General features: G+C 54.5%; 1 protein-coding gene across 1 annotated transcript in view; it reads left to right on the forward strand.

Annotated features, from left to right (window-relative positions):
- Positions 1-365: 365 nt before the first annotated feature.
- The window catches only part of LOC104304271 (protocadherin alpha-C2), a 212,461-nt gene continuing 198,286 nt past the window's right edge, over positions 366-14,540 (forward strand). The window contains exon 1 of the mRNA XM_054168626.1: positions 366-2,901. Within this exon, the coding sequence (XP_054024601.1) occupies positions 403-2,901 (2,499 nt within the window). The 5' untranslated portion in view covers positions 366-402. The remainder of the gene's footprint in view (positions 2,902-14,540) is intronic.

The following is a 14,540-nucleotide window of genomic DNA, read 5'->3' on the forward strand; positions in this document are numbered from 1 at the left end:
GTCAATGTAAAGCAGGAAGGAGAAGATAGTGAAAATAGAATTAAAAAAGAAAAGGCAAAGAGGAACGGTGAACAGAAGAACTGGAGGAAGAAGGAAAGAAGGAAATGAGAAGACGACGAAGGAAATTAAGGAAAGCAAAGAACACGCAGTAAAAACAGAGAAGGAAACTAATGAGTTTAAGAGCAGGGCAGCGTGCAGGACGCAAAGCAGCACACGGTGTCGCTGCAGGCTCAGAAACGGCGGCCGAGAGGCTCGGCAGCTCCGCCCCGGTGCGGCAGCGCAGCACGGCTGGGAGCGCGGAGGGGTGGTGACGCGCGGGGCCGGGAAGGCAGCAGAGCCGGTGGGCGCGGGGGCGGAGAGGAGCCGGTGCTTGCGGAAGCCGTGCGTGGACCGTGAGCGGAGATGGACCTGCGTTGGGGTCCCGCGGTGCGTCTGGTGGTGCTGGTGCGGACGTGGGCGCTGGTGTCGGGGCAGGTGCGGTACTCGGTGCCGGAGGAAGCCAAGGTCGGGACGGTGGTGGGGCGGCTGTGGCAGGAGCTGGGTCTGGAGGCGGGCGATGCGGAGGCGCGGCGGCTGCGAGTGGTGTGGCAGGGCCGGCGGGCGAGCGTGGAGGTGAGCGGGGCGAGCGGGGCGCTGGTGGTGAGCTCGCGGCTGGACCGGGAGGAGCTGTGCGGGAAGAGCGCTCCGTGCTCGCTGCGCCTGGAGGTGCTGCTGGAGCGGCCGCTGCGCGTCTTCCCTGTGGAGCTGGAGGTGACCGACATTAACGACAACGCCCCGCTCTTCCCCGCCGCACGGAAAAACATCAGCATCGCGGAGTTGTCGCTGCCAGGTTCCCGATTCCCGCTGGAGGGCGCGTCGGATGCAGATATCGGTGCGAACGCTCAGCTCTCCTACACACTCAGCCCCAGCGAGCACTTCCGACTGGAAGCGAAAACTAAAGATGAAAATAAAAACTCTGTAGTTCTTATATTAACGAAATCGCTGGACCGGGAGACGGCGCCTGTGCACCGGTTGGTGCTGACAGCGAGTGACGGGGGAAGACCATCGCTGACCGGCACTATGGAGCTGGTGATATCTGTGCTGGACGCGAATGACAATGCTCCCCACTTCAACCAGTCGGTGTATAAAGTGCAGCTGCCGGAGAACGCTGCTGCGGGAACTGTAGTTTTCCAGCAAACAGCGACAGATGAGGATGAAGGAATTAATCGCGAGATACATTATTCCTTCAGTGACTCGGTTCCGGCCAGGGTTCAGAACCTTTTCATAATTGACACAAAATCTGGGGAAATACGAACTGCCGGGGAACTGAATTATGAGGATGTTCATTCGTATGACCTGGAGATCGAAGCGAGAGACAAAGGGACACCTCCCCTCTCTGGTCACTGCAACGTGGAGCTGGAGGTGCTGGACGTGAACGACAACGCGCCCGAGGTGTGGGTGACGTCCCTGTCGGTGCCGGTGCCGGAGGACGCGTCGGTGGGGACGGTGGTGGCGCTGCTGAGCGTGTCGGACCGGGACTCGGGGGCGAACGGGCGAGTGCGGTGCTGGGTGTGGCCGTCGTCGCCGTTCGGTCTGGAGTCGAGGTTCGCGGGGTCGTACTCGCTGGTGCTGCGGGAGGCGCTGGACCGGGAGCGGGTGTCTGCGTACGAGGTGGAGGTGCGTGCGGAGGACGGCGGGCAGCCGGCGCTGCGTGGGAATCGCGGAGTGCATGTGCCGGTGTCCGACGTGAACGACAACGCGCCGTCGTTCTCGCAGGCCGTGTACACGGTGCTGGCGCGGGAGAACAACGCGGCGGGGGCGGAGCTGGCGCGGCTGTGGGCGCGGGACCCGGACGAGGCGGAGAACGGCCGCGTGAGCTACTCGGTGTGGGAGGGCGGCGCCGGGGCCACGTCGTCAGGCGGTGGATGGCGTCCTGCGTCGAGCTACGTGTCGGTGGACGCGGAGAGCGGTCGCCTGTGGGCGGTGCAGCCGTTGGACTACGAGGAGCTGCAGGTGCTGCAGTTCGAGGTGCGAGCGGTGGACGCGGGGGAGCCGCCGCTGTTCGGCAACGCCACGGTGCAGCTGTTCGTGGTGGACGAGAACGACAACGCGCCGGCGCTTCTGCCGTCTGCGGGCGGCGGCCCGGGGCTGGTTCCGGCACTGGGTCCAGTTGTGGGTGGCGTTGTCAGGTCGTCAGGAGAGGCGTCGACAGGGTCGCAGTCGGAGACACTGTGGGCGTGGGCGAAGTGGGGCACGCCGGCAGGGCAGGTGGTGGCGAAGATCCGTGCGGTGGACGCGGACTCGGGCTACAACGCGTGGCTGCGGTACGAGGTGTGGGAGCCGCGTGGGAAGGGCCCGTTCCGCGTGGGGCTGTACAGCGGCGAGGTGAGCACGGCGCGGGCGCTGGAGGAAGCGGACGGCCCGCGTCAGAGGCTGGTGATCGTGGTGCGGGACCACGGCGAGCCGTCGCGCTCGGCCACGGCGACGCTGAGCGTGTCGCTGGTGGAGGGTGGCGAGGCGGCGTTGTCGGTCGCGGGGTCGTCGTCTTCGTCGGGGCCGGGTGTGCTATTGCGGACGGAGGGCGGCTTGTCGGCGGGCGCGGCTTCGGCATCGGCCAACGTGTGGCTGGTGGTGGCGATCTGCGCGGTGTCGAGCGTGTTGGTGCTGGCACTGGTGCTGTACGGGGCGGCGCGCTGTGCGCCGCGGGCGGCGGTGCTGTCGGGTCCCGCTCCGGCGACGCTGGTGTGTGCCAGCGAAGTGGGCAGCTGGTCGTACTCTCAGCGGCAGAGCCGGAGCCTGTGCGTGGCGGAGGGCGCGGGCAAGAGCGACCTGATGGTTTTCAGCCCCAACTTGCCGCCTCCGCCTGCGGTCGCCGCTGCCAAGGACACCTCTCAGTCGGAGCCTTCCGCTCTGCTGGACACGGTCAGTAGTCCTCTCGTTCTCTCCTCCCCACCACCCTTCTTTCCTTCAGTGGTCCCACAGCCTGAGACTCCCCTTCCCTGTTCTCACCCTTGGTGCATTGCCCCAGGCAGGCGCTGCTGGGATCCGGGCTGAGCCCACTGCTGGTGGGTGCTTTGCGGATGATTAATAATCTTGATTGCAGCTTTGCCTCTCTCTGCGCGTCCTTGACGGGTGTGAATTTTTCTCCTGTGGAGCGAAATCAATTCTGTTGCTTGGTGCTGTGTAGCATTTGCACTCGAGCTTGATGAAGGTGTGCAAGACTCGCAGCCTGCACTCTTTGGTGCCTTGGCATCGATGCTGACTGCTATCTGTGTTGGCATCAGAATTGGTTGTGTTATAGTTTGGTTGTGTTACAGTGTTATTAGTTGCAAATACTAAGGCAGAGGATTGTTATGGAAGGTGCTTTTGGGAATGGGAATTATTTTTCACTTCTCCTGCTCCCCACCTCTCCCATATTTCAAAGAAGTGAATTTAATAATCTGAGCTGGTTTAGCATTCTTTCAGCATTGAGACCATCACAGGCACAAAGACAGAATTCTTGGGTTTGTGATTAAAAGCAGCATAGAAAATCAAAGACCTGCCCTAGAAAACAAAACAAAATAAAACATTCAAATTCTCTTATACAATTGAAATACAGTTTGCTTGGGGATATGGCTTAGGGGTGAACTTTTTAGAGTGAGGTTATGGGTTGGACTTGGTGAACCTGAGGGTCCTTCCCAAACTGAATATTTCTGTGATGCTGTGATTCTGAAATAATTCATTGCCAGGTCCTCAGCATTTGGATCATGGTCCCACAGCTTTAAATCAATGCCATTGCTGTTCAGAGCTGTCCGGACATCCCCAATGGAAAGAGCAGGGAGTCTGCTGCACTCCGTGTGTGTGACATCAGCCATGTGTTTTTTCTTTGGGCTCTTTGTGATGGAAAGACCTACAAAAGCTGGAATGATCCTTGAGCTGGTAAACAAAACTGTGACGTTTCATGGATCTGAATGTGTCTGTGGCACTGAGTAGGGACCTGGCCATTTCCTGCTGTGGAGGTGACCTGGAGCAGTAGGAAGGCTTGTGTGAAGGGACTGGAAATCCCTGGGAAGACCATGAGCCATGTCATCAGAAGACAACAATGTTCAGTGCTTGTCTGCATCTTCCTGTTTACTTGCAGAGTGGATCTCAGTAGCAATGATGTGTCTTATGTCCTCCTTGAAGGACTGCAAGACCTGCAGGCTGTGGTCTTGACCATCCCTAGGCATTATGCTGAGCACGAGTGTCACTGCAGACCGTGATGGTGACAGCTGTGGTTTGTGAGTGCAAAGTGTCCTCACTCTCTGTGATTCTCCTCTGACAGGACTTGAGTCAAGGTAGCATTTGGGACTGAAGGGTTTTCTTTACACTGACTGGTTCAGCTGGCTGCCTGAAAACATAACCCCTATGTCATGCCCAGCAGAGTGGGGTTAAGGTTTACTCATTAATATTTTATTAATTATTATTTTTTAAAAATTAACATCATACAACATACACCACACACTGGCTATTCTCACCCACAATGAGCTCACTTTGTGGGTTATAGCCACACTGTGATCATAACCATCCTTCCACATCATCCAGCGCATGCACCCAGGGTCCTTGGGCAAAAACTGTCCTGTGGATGGCTTGTCTTTGCCTGAAGCAGGACCCACCCAGACTATCTTCCCTGCTACATTCTGAATGTGCACTACAGGGACTTTGGTCCCTTCTGCAGTGTGTGGGAGTTCTGAGTGAGCAGGACCAGCTCAGTTGGCAGATCTTCCAGTGTGGACTCACCAGGTGGTTTGTGCTGGATGTGTGTCCCAGTTTTTAAAGGTCCCTCCTCCCACTGCCGTCAGTGCATTTTTTTCTCCTTTCCTGGCTCAGTTCTTTCTGGGCTGCCATGGTGCTGTAAGAGTTGCCATGTTTTCAAAGCCCAGGATGGTATTGTGGGTGGGGTCACAGGGCAGTGGTTAAGTTTCCAGCTCCCCATCATTCCCTCCTCTCCCACTGGCAGTGTGTTGGTAACAGTGAACGAGACACAGAGAAGTGCAGGGCAAATGTGCCTTAACGGCCCTTCTGCTGTCCTGGAAATGATTCTTCTTCTGAAGATGAAACCAGTGAAGCTACAGGTAAGTCAGTGGTTCCTATGGAAGGTGTGTGTGTGAGAGACAGATGTACTTTTGTCCCTGGTCTGTCATGGTGTCTTCATGTTGGATTGACCATATGTTGCCTGGATTGCATTGCCTGTCGGACTGGAGCAGCAAAGCACCACTGCCTGCCCTCTTGTTCCTTTGCTTCTGCTTCCAGGCACAGTGGGAGCAGGTGGCACTCAACATGGGTAAAGAAGGGACCCCAAAATGTTCGTGGGAGTGGATGTGTTTGGTTTTGAGGGGATGTTCTCAGGGAAAATGTCACCACGAGGATGTTTCCTTCGTGGCTTCTGCTTGGTTGTGTGATGTGTGGATCATGTTAATGATGTTCCACGGCAAGTACATCCCTTGGGTAACAAGGTTCCTGCTGTGTTGTTCTGGCAGAGCATGAGTGCAAGAGGGGAAGCAAGAGCTTGACACTCAGTGTGCAGGCAGAGAATGAGTCAGGAAGAACAAATCTTCCTCGGATACGTGGAGGTGTGTTTGGGAGCTATGACTGCCCTGTGCTTTTTCATCAGGGTCGTTGTGCTGGGCTGTAATGGGTTTGTTTTCTTTCAAAAGAAAGACTTTCCTGGATTGTTTTGACTCATTGGAGCTTGTTTACTGAGATGCCACAGTCTATGGGTCTTGGGCATGTGTTAGAATGGAATGGATCCTGTTCTGGTGTAGCTGTCTTGGTATTAGAGATACGTAGTTGCCTTACTCTGGTGTTTGCTGGGTCCCTGAGAGGAGAGTGGGTGTGAAGGCGGAGACCAGGTTAGGACGAACAGATCACTGTGGTTGCCCTATGATGTTGCAAGCCTTCCTGAAGGACTGTTTGTGCTGCGTTTGTTTTGCATCACGAGAGACATCCCTGGGTTGTTTGCACTCATTGGAGCCTGTTGGCACAGTTGTCCAAAGCCTGGGACTTGGGCTTGTGTCTCAGGATGGAATGGATTCTATTCTATTGTAGTAGGGCAGGTCTTTCCCACATGGTTGCCTTGCTCTGACATTTGTGAGGTACTTGAGAGGACAGTGACTGAAGAGTGTGGGAAGATCTGTCTATCTTGTCTGGCATACAGTGGAGGGAAGCAGGAAGTTTGCTCTCCATCCAGAGACTTGGGAAGGTGAAGGGGATTGCCGTGCTTCATGTGAAGTGTGGTGCCGTTGCATGTAACAGTATTTTATTAATGAGAAAAATTCGAAGAAGAGAGAAGGACAGAAGCAAAAGAGATTGGAGCCAAGCATATGGAAAGAAAGGGCAGTAAAGAAAAAGAGAAATGATGGTGAAAATTAAAAAAGAAAAGAAAAAAAGAAAAAATAATAAAGTAAAGGAGAAAAGGAAGAGAAAGAGAGGACCAAAGAGTCGTTTGAAGAAGGAGCAAATGAGTGAGAAAGAAGGAAGTGAAGGAAAAAGAAAAAGGGAAAGGGACAAGAGGAACTTATCCGCTCGGGTCGGGTGGCGCAGTCGGTGTCGGTCAGCGTGCGAAGCGGCGGAGCAGCACAGGGTGTCGCTGCAGGCTCAGAAACGACAGCGGAGAGGCTCGGCGGCTCCGCCCCGGTGCGGCGGAGAGAACGGCTGGGAGCGGTGGGAGGAAGCGGCGCTGGGCCGGGAAGGCAGCAGAGCCGGTGCTTGCGGGAGGCGGCGGAGAGCCGTGCGGGGCCCGCGAGCGGAGATGGAGGCACGTTGGGGTCCCGCGGTGCGTCTGGTGGTGCTGGTGCGGACGTGGGCGCTGGTGTCGGGGCAGGTGCGGTACTCGGTGCCGGAGGAAGCCAAGGTCGGGACGGTGGTGGGGCGGCTGTGGCAGGAGCTGGGTCTGGAGGCGGGCGATGCGGAGGCGCGGCGGCTGCGAGTGGTGTGGCAGGGCCGGCGGGCGAGCGTGGAGGTGAGCGGGGCGAGCGGGGCGCTGGTGGTGAGCTCGCGGCTGGACCGGGAGGAGCTGTGCGGGAAGAGCGCTCCGTGCTCGCTGCGCCTGGAGGTGCTGCTGGAGCGGCCGCTGCGCGTCTTCCCTGTGGAGCTGGAGGTGACCGACATTAACGACAACGCCCCGCTCTTCCCCGCCGCACGGAAAAACATCAGCATGGCGGAATCATCTTTGCCGGGTTCCCTTTTCCCGCTGGAGGGCGCGTCGGATGCAGATATCGGCGCGAACGCTCAGCTCTCCTACACACTCAGCCCCAGCGAGCACTTTACGCTGGATGTTAAATCCTCAGGCGAAAATGGGGAATTTCTCTTTCTCGTGCTGTCGAAAGCTCTGGACCGGGAGACGGTGCCTGTGCATCGGTTGGTGCTGACAGCGACGGACGGGGGCCGACCATCTCTAACAGGCACTATGGAGATGGTGATCACGGTGCTGGACGTGAATGACAACGCGCCCAAATTCAACCAGTCGGTGTATAAAGTGAAGGTGCCTGAAGATTCCTTGTTTGGGACACATGTGGTGCGGGTAAGCGCCACGGATCCGGACTTGGGACCATACGGAGATGTGATTTACGAAATTGATAATACTGTTCCTGCCTCCGGTTCAGATCTATTCAGCATCGATGTGAAGAGCGGCGAGATCAGACTGAAGGCAGCGCTGGACTTTGAAGCAGTTACTTTGTACATGCTACAAATTAAGGCAATGGATAAGGGATTGCCTCCGCTGTCGGGCCACTGCAAGGTGGTGTTGGAGGTGCTGGACGTGAACGACAACGCGCCCGAGGTGTGGGTGACGTCCCTGTCGGTGCCGGTGCCGGAGGACGCGTCGGTGGGGACGGTGGTGGCGCTGCTGAGCGTGTCGGACCGGGACTCGGGGGCGAACGGGCGAGTGCGGTGCTGGGTGTGGCCGTCGTCGCCGTTCGGTCTGGAGTCGAGGTTCGCGGGGGTCGTACTCGCTGGTGCTGCGGGAGGCGCTGGACCGGGAGCGGGTGTCTGCGTACGAGGTGGAGGTGCGTGCGGAGGACGGCGGGCAGCCGGCGCTGCGTGCGAAGCGGAGTGTGCATGTGCCGGTGTCTGACGTGAACGACAACGCGCCGTCGTTCTCGCAGGCCGTGTACACGGTGCTGGCGCGGGAGAACAACGCGGCGGGGGCGGAGCTGGCGCGGCTGTGGGCGCGGGACCCGGACGAGGCGGAGAACGGCCGCGTGAGCTACTCGGTGTGGGAGGGCGGCGCCGCGGGCACGTCGTCAGGCGTCGGGTGGCGTCCTGCGTCGAGCTACGTGTCGGTGGACGCGGAGAGCGGTCGTCTGTGGGCGGTGCAGCCGCTGGACTACGAGGAGCTGCAGGTGCTGCAGTTCGAGGTGCGAGCGGTGGACGCGGGGGAGCCGCCGCTGTTCGGCAACGCCACGGTGCAGCTGTTCGTGGTGGACGAGAACGACAACGCGCCGGCGCTTCTGCCATCTGCGGGCGGCGGTCCGGGGCTGGTTCCGGTACTGGGTCCAGTTGCCGGTGGCGTTGTTGGGTCGACGGCAGAAGTGGTGGCAGGGTCGGAGTCAGAGACGCTGTGGGCGTGGGCGTCGTGGGGAGCGCCGGCAGGGCAGGTGGTGGCGAAGATCCGTGCGGTGGACGCGGACTCGGGCTACAACGCGTGGCTGCGGTACGAGGTGTGGGAGCCGCGTGGGAAGGGCCCGTTCCGCGTGGGGCTGTACAGCGGCGAGGTGAGCACGGCGCGGGCGCTGGAGGAGGCGGACGGCCCGCGTCAGAGGCTGGTGATCGTGGTGCGGGACCACGGCGAGCCGTCGCGCTCGGCCACGGCGACGCTGAGCGTGTCGCTGGTGGAGGGCGGCGAGGCGGCGCTGTCGGGCGCGGGGTCGCAGTCTTCGTCGGGTCTGGGTGTTCTGTTGCCGGCGGAAGGTGGTGTGTCGGCGGGCGCGGCTTCGGCGTCGGCCAACGTGTGGCTGGTGGTGGCGATCTGCGCGGTGTCGAGCGTGCTGGTGCTGGCGCTGGTGCTGTACGCGGCGGCGCGCTGTGCACCGCGGGCGGCGGTGCTGTCGGGTCCCGCTCCGACGACGCTGGTGTGCGCCAGCGAAGTGGGCAGCTGGTCGTACTCGCAGCGGCAGAGCCGGAGCCTGTGCGTGGCGGAGGGCGCGGGCAAGAGCGACCTGATGGTTTTCAGCCCCAACTTGCCGCCTCCGCCTGCGGTCGCCGCGGCCAAGGACACCTCTCAGCCGGAGCCTTCTGCTCTGCTGGACACGGTCAGTAGTCCTCTCTTTTCTCTTCTCCCCACCTTGTTTGTCCCTACACCTGAGATGCCCCTTCCCGGCTCTCGTCGTTTTCGCATTGCTTCGGGCGGGCGCTGCTCTGATCCACGCTGAGCCCGCTGCTGGTGGGTGCTTTGCGGATGCTTAATGGTCTTGATTGCAGCTTTGCCTTTGTCTGCGCGTCCTATGGGTGTGAACTGTTCTCCTGTGAAACGAAATCAATTCTATTTCTTGCTGGCGTGTAGCATTTGACTGGAGCTTGCTGAAAGCGCAATCTTTGTTGTCTTAGTATGTGTGATGGCGGCTGCCCGTGCTGGCCGCAGATCTGGTTGCGTTTCAGCGATGTTTAATACTATCAAATTTTAAGGCGGAGTAGTGTTAGGGAAGGTTCTTTGAGGAACGAGAATTTCTTTTCCGGCTCCACGCATCACCCACATTTCAAATAAGTGGGTTCAACAAGCTGAGCTGTTTTAGCACTCTTTCATTATTCAAATCATCACCCATGCAGGTACCAAGTTCTAGAAATGTTAGTTTTGTCATTAAAAAATAACAAAGCCAAATAAAGAAAATCAAAGACATGCCTTCAGCAAGAAACAAAAAAAGACAAAAACCACCAACAGGCTAAACCACCCAAATTCTCCTAAACAGTTGAAATACAGTTTGCTTGGGGATATGGCTTAGGGGTGAACTTTTTAGAGTGAGGTTATGGGTTGGACTTGGTGAACCTGAGGGTCCTTTCCAAACTGAATATTTCTGTGATGCTGTGATTCTGAAATAATTCATTGCCAGGTACTCAGCATTTGGATCATTGTCCCATAGCACTGAATCAATGCCAATGGAAAGAGCAGGGAGTCTGCTGCACTCCATGTATGTGATATCAGCCTTGAGTTTTTTCATTAGTCTCTTTGTGATGGAAAGGTCTACAAAAGCTGGAATGATCCTTGAGCTGGTAAACGAAACTGTGATGTTTCATGGATCTGAATGTGTTTGTGGCACTGAGTGGGGCCTGGTGATGTGAAGGTGACCTTGAGCAGTAGGAAGTCTTGTGTGAAGGGACTGGAAATCCTTGGAGAGACCATGAGCCATGTCATCAGAAGACAACAGTGTTAGAAGCTCTTCTTGTCGTGAAAATGTGTATTTCATTGTCAGCAATTGCGTGTGCATAGAAGAAAGCTTGAGGCATGGAGTGTTCTTGTCCAACACCCTCTGCCAGGCTGAAACAGGTATGGAGTTGGAGGCCTTCTAGGTCTTGAGATTGTTACATGGATTTTGAAATACTCTCAATGCCCTCGAAGTGATGAAGATCTCACATCAGACAGAGAGAGTCTCTTGTGCTGCTACCTGTTGTTCTTGCACAATATTGGGTATCCACAGCAGATTCCACAGCTGTCCCTGTTGCATTAATTGCTGTTTTCTCCTCTCCAGGCAGGATTTGTAAGGGATGTAAGGAGGTTGGTGCAATGTTCAGTGCTTGGCTGTATCTTCCTGTTCACTTGCAGGGTGGACCTCAGTAGCAATGATGTGTCCTGTGGTTATCCTTAAGTCCTTCAGATACATGCCTGCCCAGGCCAAACCTGGCACAGCAGCCCAGCTCTGGTTTTCCCTGGTCCAAGTTCTGTCACACAGCTGACATTCTGAGTGTGTTTCTGCTTCAGTATTTGTTGTGCTTCTCTCAAAGAATGATATCCACACGCACAGGAATCATCAGTGTCAGGCTCTGATCAGAGAATCTCTGGGTTCTGAAGCATAGTTCTGTTGATTCCACCTGAGATTGCTGAGAAGTTCAGGCATCTGGGAAGTATCTGCCAGACCCTGGATGGCTTTGCAGTGCTGCATTATTCTTTGTGCCATTTGTGAAGGCCTGGTAATGTTCAGAGTGGTGTTTGGAGGTGGGAGATGTTGTTGGGCAGCTGCAGCACCAGCTACTATGGGAGCGATCCTGTGCATGGCTGAAGTAGGCCCTTGGCATGTGCCATGGCAATAGAAATTGTGAGTGGGGAAAGTCTTGCCTGTTGGAAATGGAGTTGCTGGGTGGTACCTGGTGTGTGTCGCTTGGGAAGAGCTTCCAAATGTCCTCTGAGATAGAGATTACTTTCCCCCAAGAGTGATAGAGGATGGTAGTAGAAAACCTGAAGAGGCTCTGGAGGCTCTTCAGAGGCTACCTTCACAGGATCTTTTCAGGGCCTCCAGATTTCTGCATATCTCATAATGTTAAGTGAAACAGGCCCTGAAATTATTTCTGTTGTTGCTCTACTGTAGAATGAGATCAATGCTTCCTTCCTTGCTAGTTTGCAGCATTTCCACCTGAGCTCCTTGGAGGACTGCAAGACCTGCAGGCTGTGGCTTTGACCATCCCCCAGGCACTCTTCCCTGCATTAGTGTCACTGCTGACCATGCTGATAACAGCTGTGGTTTGTGATTGCAAAGTGTCCTCACTCTCTGTGATTCTCCTCTGACAAGACTTGACTCAAGGTGGCATTTGGGATTGAAGGGTTTTGTCTACAAGTGAAGAGAACCACCCATTGGCAGGTTCAGCTGCCTGAAAACATCGTACAACATACCTCACTCACTGGCTGTTCTTACCCACAATGAGATCACTTTGTGGTACTCAGTGGACTTTTCCAAACTCCCTCATCACCCTGCATGTACACCCAGGTGTTTGGGCAAATGCAGTCCCATGGATGGGACTGTCCTGCCTGAAGGAGGATTCACCCAGACTACATTCTTAATGTGCACTGCAGGGAATTTGGTCCCTTCTACGGCATGGGAGTTCTGACTGAGCAGGACCAGCTTGGTTGGCAGATCATCCAGTGTGGACTCACCAGGTGGTTTGTGCTGGATGTGTGTCCCGGTTTTTAAAGGTCCCTCCTCCCATTGCTGTCAGTGCAGCTTCTAGCAGTCCCTTGCAGTGTTCAATCTTCCCAGCCGCTCATGCATGGTAAGGGATGTGATGCACCCATGGAGTGCCACCCTCCTTGCCCCAGGTGTCTCTGACTTGTTTGAGAAACGAGTCTGACTGAATTCTTCCTGGGGTGCCAACTCTGCATAAGACTTGCTTTTCAAGGCCCAGGATATTGTCTTGAATGGCTGTATGGACACTGTTCAGGTTTCCAGCCCTCCATCATTGTCTTCTCTCCCCCTGGCAGTATGTTGGTAAAAGCAAATGAGATGCAGGGTTTGGTGAGCAGAGGTTGTTGCTGAAAGAATGCCCTCAGTGTTCAGGTGTCCCTCCTGTTTCCCATGTGATAGAGGTGCCCAAAGCACTCTGCACTGCCCACTGGCTTCAAGGCCCTTTGCAGAAAGTGATTTATTTCCTGTTCACGTTCCCTAGAAATCTCTGATAAAGTTCAGCTGGAAATGTCCTTGAAACTATCTGGGAAAATGTCTTAAAACTGTCAGGAAATGTTTCTTATTCTGAAGATGAAAGCAGTGAAGCTACAGTCACTGATAACCTATGGAAGATGTGTTTGAGAGATCTGCTTAGGTTCCTGTTCTGCCAGGGAGGATCTGTAGTTGCCTAGGTTCTGATGCCTGTAGGACAGGAGCAGCAAAGCACCACTGCCTGCTCCTGTTCCTTTCCTGCTGCTTCCAAGCATGGCATGAGCCTGTGGCAGCAAGCATGGACAGCAGAGGGACCACAATATGTTTGTTGGAGTCGATATGTTGGGTATTGAGGAGATGCTGCTAGTGAAAATGTCCTCCTGGTGCTTCCTTTGTGCCTTCTGTCTGGTTGTGTGGATTATGTTAATGAAGCAGAGGTATTCGGTGGGAACTAAATCTCTTGAGGAGCAAAGCTCTTGCTTTGTGGTTCAGTCAGGATCTGTCTGTGTGAGAGGGGAAGCAAGAGCTTGGCATTCACCACGCAGGTGGGAAATGAGTCAGGAAGAACAGATCTTCCTCAAGGTACATGAAGAGTGCTTGGGAGCTGTGGTTGCCCTGTGCTTTTTCAGCCTTCTTGAAGGACTCTAGTGCTGGGCTGTGCTGGGTTTGTTTTCCAGCATGAGAGACTGCTCTGGGTTGTTTTGGACTCATTGAATCCTCTTTGCACAGTCGTCCAAGTGCCTGGGACTTGGACTTGAGTTTCAGATCGTAATGGATTGTATTCTAACGTATCTGACTTGGTCTTTGTGATATGGTTGTCTTGCTGGGTCCTTGAGAGGACAGTGGAGGAAGAGTGTGACCTTATTCCAGAAGAATGGGAGGTGAAGGGTCTGTCTGTGTTGTCTAGCATAGACTGTTCTTCACCCAGAGTCCTGGAAGACAAAGGGAAAGGGAATAAGAACTCGTGGTGAAGAGCATTTCCATGATGCACAAGAGATGGTTCAGTTATGTGAAAAGTATTTTAATAAGGGGAAAAGGATGAAAACAGAAGACAGTAAAAGAAATGAAAGAAAAGGAAAAGAGACTGGGAATGGAAATGAAGAAAGGATGGAAGAGAAAGAGCAGACCAAACGGAAGAATACAAAGAATGAAGGAGAAAGGATGAAGGAGCCAAAGGAATTTGTGGATGGAAAAAAACAATCAAGGGCGGCGTAAAGGAGGAGAAAGGAAAAATGGAAGCGATTATAGAGAAGATCAGCAGGATGCAGTAACGTTACTCCTGCATGGCTAGTGGGGGTGAGGACCTTGACATCATTAATATTCTGGGACTTTGTGCCTGGTCTGAAGTGGTGACGAAGAGGAAAGAGTTCTTGGACCATGGGCACTGTAATGCAGGCATATAGAAATTATATAGAAATGAAGCTGGTAAAGTGAAGAGGAGGAGGGCAGGACTGAGAAGGAATGAAGAGTTAGACAAGAGAAGTAAAATGTAGTAAATGAGAAAAATAAAAGTGAACAACAAAATTAGAACGAAGATATGGAAAGAAGAAAGGATAAAAGAGTTTACTGTCATGGACTGATGAAATCACTGTACACAGAAAGGAGGGCGGGGAGAAAAAGAAGAAAAAGGAAAGAAAAAAAGACGTGAAGCAATGAAGTAATAACGGATGGAAGATGTCCTACAGAGTTCAGCGACATTTTCTAGTAGCTGAACTGAGCTGCAGCTACCTAATAGGCTCCACCTTCGTTAGAGACACGCGCCCGGGCGCCGATGCCTTGTAATTAGCGCTGATGCCACTTAATTATCGAGGATGGCTTCGCCAGGCTGTGTCAAGAAGGTAAAAAAAAAAGGAAGGAATTCGTGGAAATAGGAGGAAAGCAGAAGGGGAAAAAAACCCCACTAAAACAATATAAGGATGAAAAGAAAGATAATAAAACGACTGGAAGACAGCTGAGTGAAGCGCT

This window comes from Dryobates pubescens, chromosome 16, assembly GCF_014839835.1.
Source record: "Dryobates pubescens isolate bDryPub1 chromosome 16, bDryPub1.pri, whole genome shotgun sequence".
Taxonomy (NCBI): domain Eukaryota; kingdom Metazoa; phylum Chordata; class Aves; order Piciformes; family Picidae; genus Dryobates; species Dryobates pubescens.